The 9,802-nt window shown below is 32.6% G+C and overlaps 1 protein-coding gene across 1 annotated transcript; it reads left to right on the forward strand.

Annotated features, from left to right (window-relative positions):
- Nucleotides 1-7,039: 7,039 nt before the first annotated feature.
- LOC133283670 (casein kinase 1-like protein 3) lies at nucleotides 7,040-8,755 on the forward strand (the record flags this gene model as incomplete). Its single annotated transcript, XM_061480565.1, has 7 exons — nucleotides 7,040-7,115; nucleotides 7,203-7,243; nucleotides 7,666-7,735; nucleotides 7,843-7,991; nucleotides 8,212-8,307; nucleotides 8,429-8,505; nucleotides 8,710-8,755. Coding segments are annotated over exons 1-7 (555 nt in total), but the record flags the coding sequence as incomplete, so codon positions are not given.
- Nucleotides 8,756-9,802: the final 1,047 nt, after the last annotated feature.

The raw sequence follows: 9,802 nt of genomic DNA on the forward strand, positions 1-9,802 counted from the left end.
ACCGTTGATTTTCGTCCATCAACGGTTATAATCTATTGAGCCAAACTTAATGGGCCAAATTTATTATTTATTAATTAATAATTTTAATTCAATAAATTATAACCGTTGATGGACGAAAATCAACGGTTAGGATCTAAAAGGATATAAATTTATATCCTTTAAAATGATAGATGTTATTCCCTTTCTTTTTTAATAAATGTGGATCTTATATAATGTGTATATGAGAACAAAAATTGCTATTGTACAAAAAAAATTGAAAGCCAAACTTCTATTGCAGGAAAAGTTTTCTATTTCTGGCAGAAAGGGAAAATATTGGGGCCCACACGGAAATCAAAGTGAGATAAGTTTTTGGCGAAATATTTTCTTATGTTGTTGGAGAAAGTGTTTCTTATATCACTCCTACATCGATATGTGTATTTTATTTTTTTATTTTATTTAATTTCTTAATGGTGAGATCTATCTTAAGGATATGCGTGTAGAAAAATTTCTTTTCTAATGTGAAAGGAGAAAAACAAAGCCCTAAGTTTTTTACCTGAAATTCTTGCTTAAATAAGTTGTCGTTGTTATTGACTTTTCAAAAGATGGGTAATTTTTTCATTTTGACTTATCTAACAATTATTATTAAACATTATGAATTTTGACTAAACTCTTGTCTCTAGCTATGGAATTACTCGTATTAAAATGACATGTGATATTATGAATAATCTTTGGGGTGCTGTTTGGTTGAGGAGATCTTGAAATTTTTCTAGGCAAATCAACTTGGCAAAACACAATGTCTTTGTTTAGTAGAGAGATTCATAAAAGTTGCCCTTCTATGCCATTTGCATAACATTTTCCCATTTGGCTTAGAAAGCTAGCCATCTGCACTGTTTAGAAAGGGAAGTTGTACGTGGTTTTTCGAGGATAGCCGGCTAAATTGCAAAATGAAAAAATAAAGCAACCGAAAATACTCTCATGAAGCGCTAAGATATTATCGCAATAGCAACTTTTATGGGTAAAGGGTATCATGTTTGATTCATTTCAAATTTTAAAACAGGGTTATTTTCGTAATAGCAACTTTTTTTTCCTATCTATATTTTACCTACAGCCAAACATAGATTTTATAAATGTTACCCAATTTTTCCGGTAAATTTTTTTCCAACCAAACAATTTTTTTTTACATTTTCCTACCAAACTCACTTCCCCCATTTCCCTATCAATAACATTTTCCTATTATTTATAAAATTTCTCCTCAACCAAACGCCCCCTAGGTAATATTTATTTTGTAAGTTGATTTCTTGCATTTGTTTTACCTTACTTGGTAAATAATATATATGATCAACGAAAAAAAAATGAGTTTTGCACAAATATAAAGGTATGGCTGAATTTCAATATGATTTTGTTGTAAACAAATTATTTAATAAAGTGTTACTTGTGAAAAAAATTATATTAATAGTGCATCAAAACTAAATTCATATGCAAAAATTTACATAAACAAATTTTGTGTGAAAAAATGTTAATTCACTTGCATCCATCATGAAAGTATACATCTTATATTAACCTTAAGGCTAACTCATCACTTGTTAATATCCCTTATAGAGAATTTTAAGTAGGCAATGATAAGGACTTTATTTTATACAAAGAAGTGTGAGTTACGGAAAGAAATTAAATACAAGAATCTCACATAAGGTAAGTGTTTTTCTACAAACCTCAAAATCATATCATTCAATTTTTTCCATGTGACATATATGAAGCTCTACAACTTTTGTGTTTATTTTTCTTCATAAATGTAATTACTGTATTATACACGTATAAAGATAATTTTTTAGAAATAAATATATTCTTAATATATTTACATAATTTTATATGTTGAGTACTCACTTTTTGACCATTCAGAGGCAAAAAAGATATGCCTTATTAATGTGCATCCCATAAGTTATATCGTATTAATGCAGTCAAAACCGCACACTGACTATGTGGGACCACTCCCCAATGCACAACTTACTGGACACTTCTGACAAACCGGAAGCAATGAGACCATGTGGGACTTGTTTTTTGAGTTAAAAAGTGAAAAGGTATAAGGAGAGGGAGAGAGAGAGAATGATATGAACACTGCGCATCAAACATAATATGGATGTAGCACATGGATTGAAGACATAGATAGAAAAGAGAGAGAATTTCTGACAACTTCACTGTTTTTTTCTCTATTCTCTCTCTTCTTTCTCTTTCTACATAAACCCTCTTTCTTCACACCCTCTCTCACAAAATCCATCACCATTACAACCGTTGTCGTCGTCATCATCATCATTTCCTTTTCCCACCTATGGAGATCCAAAAACTCATTCTCAAGTTCAGGTACCACATCCTTGATGCTCTTTTGTTGGTCTCCACCATCTTCACCATCCTCTTCTTTGCTCCAAGGTTCCTCACCGTCTTGGACTACTTTTGGCCATTATTTTTCTCCACCTCACTCTTCCTTGCTGTCATTTTCTTCTTCGTTAAGGACTCAGCGTCATACCCTACTGACAATTTTATTCTAAAACCTACCAAGGAACTCCTTAACTATGTCGTCGCTGACCACCTCCCTGAACCGCCGTTGGACAATCACAACAACACTGATTAGAGGGAGTAGCAACTCGAGCGAAAGAGAATGTCACGATGAGAATGTAACTCGTGGCTGTGTACAGATATTTTCTTCCATGTGGCAGTGAAGTATTCATCAGCTTTTGAGCATTCAGAGGCTAAAAGCAAAAATGATATGCCTCATTAATGTGCATGCCATAAGTTATACCGAACTAATGCAATCAAAGTCGCATGCTTACCATACCGGACCAGTCTTACATGCACAACTTATAGGACACTTTTGACAAACTAGAAGTCCTGCACTAAAACCATGCGAGACTTGTTTTCTTAGTGAAAAAGTGAAAGAGGTACATAGAAAGAAGAGGGAAAGAGAAATGATACTAGGCACATGACATGAGCATTTCGCATCTAATATAATATGGATGTGCACATGGGGCAGTTACCTCCTCAATTAATTTCATTTGTTGCAAATATTAAAATATCCATAGATTTTGAACCAACATGGCAACAAAAAAATAAATTAAAAGTTATTACCTTTTGAAATTTTTTCAAAAAATATTTCAGTTACGTAGTACTGGAATTTAAGGCTTATAAAAAAAATAGACAATGCCACGCAAGATATTTATTAATTAAAATCTATCATAAGATATTTATATAATTAAAATCTTAAAAGCATTGAAACATGCACATGTCATAAAAATCAAAAAATTATTTATTCATTGAATTCAGCTATAAAGAGTATAGTAACAAAATAAAAAAATAATATTAAAAAAATTAGAGAGATGAAACGAAGAGTTATATTCTTACAGTGACATTCTCTCTCCCTTGGGCTCCTACTCCCTCTAATTAGTGTTGTTGTGATTGTTCAACGGTGGTTCAGTGACGTGGTTGGCGGCGACATAGTTAAGGAGTTCCTCTATGGGTTTTAGATTGGATTCGTCGGTGGGATATGAGGGTGAGTTCTTAATGAAGAAGAAAATGAAGGCAAGGACAAGCACGATGGAGAAAAATAGTGGCCAAAAGTAGGCCAAGACGGTGAGGAAGGAAGAGAAGGCTGAAGATGACGAAATCAACAAGAGCACCAAGGATATGGTACTTGAACTTGAGAAGGTGTTTTTGGATCTCCAAGGATGGGAAAAGCGAAAAGAAATGAAGATGACAATGACGATGGTTGTAATGGTGATGGATTTGTGAGAGAGGGTGTGAAGGGTTTATGTAGAAAGAGAAAGAAGAGAAAAAGTAGAAAAAATAGTGAGGTACATTGTAAAAAATTCCCTCCTTTTCTATCTGTCTCTTCAATCTATGTGCCACGTGCATATTATATTTGATACACGATGTTTAATATCATTTTCTTTCTCTCTCTCTCTCTTCTATGTATCTCTTTCACTTTCCACTTAGTAAACAAGTCATGCTTGGTTTCAATGTAGGAATTCAAGCGTGTTAGAAGTGTCTTGTAAATTGTGCATGCGTGAATGATCAATGTGTAATTTTGACTGCATTAATAACATTGGAAAAATATTTATTCTTTTAAATGATACAAATTGTGTTATTTTACTCTTATAAAGAGATGAGACCCATACCTTTATTTTTTTTTCTACTCTCTTTCTCTCATGGTCTATTTCTTTCTCTCTCTTAAAATGACACTTTACATTCTTTACAATGAAACACATTTTTTCCCTATAACTTATGACATGCTCATTAATAAAGCTTATCTTTTTGTTTTTTCCCAAATGATCAAAAAGCCATATAAAACTCCCCCTACCATGTAAAGCTTGTTTTTTAGACAATGGATTTGAGATAATCCCCATTTTGTACATGAATAGGGGAATATGTTCAAAGTTCTATCGTTTTTTTTTTTTTTTTTTTTTTAATTTAGTTCTATGGTCTTTGATCCGATGAGGCTATGCCTCCCCGTAAAACTGTTATAAAAAAGAGAAATTATTCTTATGTTACATGAGATAAGTTTTCTCTCCTACACACCCTTCGATAACTATGCCACCTTTTTTTTTTCTTTTTTTTTTTTCAGGTTGTGGAGCTCACAAATTTGTCTCTATGACATGAGATAACTTATGACCTTTAACATGAGATTAATAAAACTCATAAAAAAACCCATACTTCTCTTCTTATTATTGGCCCTTTGATCTTTTGTCATTTCACTACCACCCTACTATACTAAAATCTCATGTTATAGGAGATTATTACCTTATGTTATAACTAGACACTTCAATAATTATATCGCCATTGTTTCTCTTCTTTTTTTTTTAAGTGATAAATTTCACTGTTTTGTGTCTTAGCACAAGATATACTCTTTCTTATAATATGAGAGTAGACAAACCCTATTAATAATGCTGATTTTATTACTTCCTTTTTTTATATTTTTTCTTTTTCATTTTTTATTACCGTTGATCTAACTATAAATAGTTATATTAAATAACACATGACACGACCTATTCCCACCCTCTTAGCACAATAACCCAAGCCTAATTTCACCAAAATTAACAAATGGCCAACAATCTGCGAAGTTCCTAGGCTCAAAGAACTTAACACACTATAAAATATGAGGTAGGATCCTTTGATACTAGTATTAAATTAAAAATTTGATACCTTATCTGAGAGTCATTAGATCAAAAAATATCAATGGTGTCACATGCTTACAAATCAGAGCCTTTGATTTTTTTTATCTAATGGCTCTCAGATGAAATGTGAAATTTCAAATTTGACATTGATGTCAAAGAATCCCACCTCATAAAATATTACTTGAATATGACCTACTAAATAGGTAAACCCAAGCACTCCCGTGGGCAAAATGTTTCACTTGTATATTTTTTGGGTTTAGTGTGTGTCATTTTAAAAGTATATAAATTGTGTCCTTTTAATGATTTACACAAAGTATGACCGGTCATACTTTGTATAAATCTGAAAAGTTACTTTTTTCACTTTACATATCTGCAATATGGTTGGGAAAAGAAAAAAAGAGTAACTTTTCAGATTTACACAAAGTATGACCAGTCATACTTTGTGTAAATCACCTAAAGGCTAAAAAGACACAAGCTTGTGTCATTTAGAATGATACTTCCTTTTACCATATTTTTTTATAGATTAATCACAGATATCCTCATTTGTATATTTTGACTTAGCGGTTTCACTTATAAATTAGTTAGTGTGTTTTTGCAAGTATACTACCCCCTCAGTGATCCTAGGATTACAATGAGATCTAAACTTAAACTTGCTTGAAGCCAATGTGTAGGAAGATTAAGTCATTGTTAGAGAAAATAAAATGAGCTCAAATTAAACAGAACCGTTAATACAAAATTATAGATAAAATTAAGAATGAGATCGCGAATAAAATTTAAAAAAGTAATTGGATAGCCATTTGTTGCATTCAATGAGTTACACTTAATTAATATTAAATACTTCGGCATAAAAGAGTCGCTATTAAATTAAGACCAATTAGAAATAAATTAGTACATGTTAGAAGAAGTTTATGGAAAAAAATATATGTGATCCAAGATTTGTAAGTTTTATTTTTTATAATTAAATTTTATCTAAGTTTACCAAATTTAAAAAAAAAAATTGCACATCGCAGACAATATTTACTATAATATTTTACTAAATTCACCAATCGAATGAGTAAGAGAATTCAATTATGGAGAGGCATTACGTACGTCACATTCGTTGAACTTTTGTATCTGCCGACTCAGATAAACAACGTACTCATTTTTCAGACATGGCTTCCAATGAACGTAAGGTAGAAACTTGATCGATTAATTTTAATATTCTGAAAGTGATAAACCGTGATGTTTTGCCATATAATAGCATTGGTTTGAATAAGATTTCAGTATTTATATTTTTCATTAATTTTAATTCTGATCCTTAGTATATTATGTTGAATTTCAATACATTTAATTTTTATTCTTTATCAAAAAATATGAATTCTTAATTTTTTATTTCAATTTTAGTCACTATTAAAAGAAAATTTATTAGATAAAAAATAATCTTTGTAATTTAATTTATTAAGATATTAAATTTCAAGAAAATTAAAAATTATAAAAAAAAATAACATACGTTTGTATTCTTTTATAAAAAAAAAAATTAAATGAGGAAAAGTTGTAATGATAAAAGTCTACCTTACCCCATTAAAAATAAAAATAAAAATAATCATGAAACCTGTTCTTTGGACAAAGAGGCAAACTTTGCTGTTTTTTATGACAATGAAATGGAATGCAACGCATGAACGCAACCTGGGGTTTTGTCATGTCCACGTCATCAACTAACCATTACAAACAAAAACCCGTAATTCCAAAACTAACCTCGGCAGCATGTTATGTAATATGTATTCTCTTCTCGCCACCATATATTCAAAAACCAAACCACAACACAATAACCTCAGAGAGCAAAAGTTGTTTTTTGTTCTCTCTCTGTGAAGCTTTCGTTTTCAGCACATCGTATTCCATTGTCTTTCATAGGTTCTTTTTCCATGGAGAGGGTTGTCGGAAGAAAGTATAAGATTGGTCGGAAAATTGGGAGTGGATCATTTGGTGAAATTCATATTGGTCGGAAACTTCTAGTTTTTTTTTCAAACTTTTTTTTTTTAAATTTTATTATTGTTTACCATCTGTTTGTTTTATTGCCATTTCCAGGGTCGCATATGGAGACCTCTGAGATTGTGGCCGTCAAGATGGTGAGTCTTAATGTTACGCTATCTTTCTTACTTACTAGCTTGAGTGATTGTGCTATTTACAGAAAACTAGAGATGCAAATTCATAGTATGACCATAACTCGTTTATATTTAAGTAAAATGCATTGTTTTAAACCATATTTATCTTATATCTACTTAGCTGCATATTTAAGTAAAGGGTTTTTTTTCTTTCCTGGTAACATTTTGCAGTTGGGTGCTTACATGAATTAGATGACAAGTGTTTGAATTAGCATTGTACTTAATATATAATAAAATAAAAACTTGTCTCAAAATTTATTAAGTATGACTATATTTCCCAAGAGGTTTCACTTTTTCCTATTTTTATAGCTTTGTAATTCAAATATTTAAGAACTATGGATATGAACTAGTAGTGATTTATAGCATACATATTTCTTGTTTTATAGGAGAACAGGACAACCAAACATCCGCAACTACTGTTTGAGGCCAAGTTATATAATATTCTTCGAGGAGGAAGTAAGTTATAACAGAAGCACTTTTGTATGTTGAATCTAAATGCCCTCACAACATTTTCCATGTATTTTGTCAATCGTTTCTGATTTCTTGTAGTCATGGATTTTAAGGTGGTATTCCAAGTATGAAATGGTTTGGTACTGAGGGAGACAATAATGTTCTAGTTCTTGAACTTCTGGGACCGAGTCTTGAAGACCTTTTCTTCTTCTGTGGGAAGAAATTTTCACTAAAAGCAGTTTTGATGTTGGCTGATCAGATGGTAATAATTGATTCATTTTAGAACTGGTTGCTTAGTTTTCCATGAAGACAGCCTTGCTTACGTTTTTGCTACTTAGCATCTGGATGTGATCATGTTTTCTGCATGCTATTGTAACAATTTTGTCTCTTAACATTTCCCTTTTTTACTTAAAGCTTCCATCATTGGGAGTTTTCAAACACATGAATAGAAAATCAATTCTGTTTTATTTACTTGGCTACAGCTTACGAGGATAGAGCTTTTGCATTCCAAGGGATTTTTGCATAGAGACATCAAACCAGATAACTTCCTTATGGGTCTTGGGAGGAAAGCAAACCAGGTAGCTTCATTAGCATTCATTCTCTTTAATGGCTTACTTATGAGGATAATTTTCCCATGTGGTAATTTCTTTACGCTTCCAATTTTTTATATATGATTTCTGCAATCTGTTACACTTACAGGTTTATATGATTGATTTTGGACTTGCCAAAGAATATATGGACCCTAACACAAACAAGCATATCCCTTACAGGTATAAGTTTTTCTGTCCGGCTATATTATTTTTGTTTGACCTCTTCATGTTATGGATTATAATTTATGTGGTCTGTGTATTGTAAGGTTTACTAGTCACTCAAACCTAATTAACTACTTTTCCAATATGTGAGATACATTGTTTTAATTTTTTATAGTAATTGGTGTGAAATCTTTCTGCTGCTGGTTATTTCTCTTCAGGAAAAAACAGAAATGTTAATGTAACATCCCCGTCTCGAGCCGGTTCAATTAACATACATATGATAAAACAGAAAACAGCGGAAGACTTAACTTACGAAAATACGAGTTAACTTTTTCTTTTTCTACTTTAACTCTTACTCGGGGTAAACGAAAATCGGGCAGAGTTTCCTCTATAAATCGGACAACTGGGGATTTTCCAATCCCACTCAGAAGCATTTCCTGATAAACAGTTTATACAGCATAGTAATCCAGAAGTACCAGTCATGCAGATACCATCAGATACCCATCCATGGGCGCATGCAAAATATGGCTCCGTGCCACTATCCTAATCAACATGCAATCCAATACAAAATCATAAACTGAATAATACATCATCATATAACGTGCCTGAATACCCAAATGTACATGCATCCAAGTGACAGACATGTACAAAACATATACAGGCCATATACAAAATAAAGGATCAATATCGTGATCCATCAAATGCGGAAATACTAAAAGACATCAAACACTCCAAAAGGTAGTAGCCTACAGCCACTCAAAATCCGATCTGTCAACTGCCTCAGCCACGTGTCGTGTCCCTGCCTAGTGAGGACTCACCGGGAATCTGGGCACCTGAAAATATGTCCCCAAAGAGGGGTGAGATTACAAATCTCAATAAGCTCCAGGTTTATAGAGAATTCTCCATACCCCTGGCTCACTCCTGCACGAAAGTCAGATACAGAGTATACGAATACAACATATAACAGATATCATAACAGAACATAGGATTTATCCATATCATATCAGAGGTGTGCGTCGTCATTCCCAAGGGAGGACCCCAAGCGGAAATCAACGCACGTGTTCCCGAGGGAGGACCCCAAAGCGGAACCAGACATATCAGAGGCGTACACCATCCGTCCCGAGGGAGGACCCCAAAGCGGACATCCGGGTACTATACAATCAATGGCCAGAGATTGTTACAGAAATCATATTACAGAAGTCATATCAGAGCAAAACATATCATGTTATCAAATAACTCTATATGAATGCATCTAAACAAAGCATCTAAATCACAGTCATACAGTCCAATCATAGTTCACTAACCATGGTGGAGCACTCAA

This window comes from Gastrolobium bilobum, unplaced genomic scaffold, assembly GCF_033153095.1.
Source record: "Gastrolobium bilobum isolate Gb01-03AN ecotype WA unplaced genomic scaffold, APGP_CSIRO_Gbil_v1 utg18685, whole genome shotgun sequence".
Taxonomy (NCBI): domain Eukaryota; kingdom Viridiplantae; phylum Streptophyta; class Magnoliopsida; order Fabales; family Fabaceae; genus Gastrolobium; species Gastrolobium bilobum.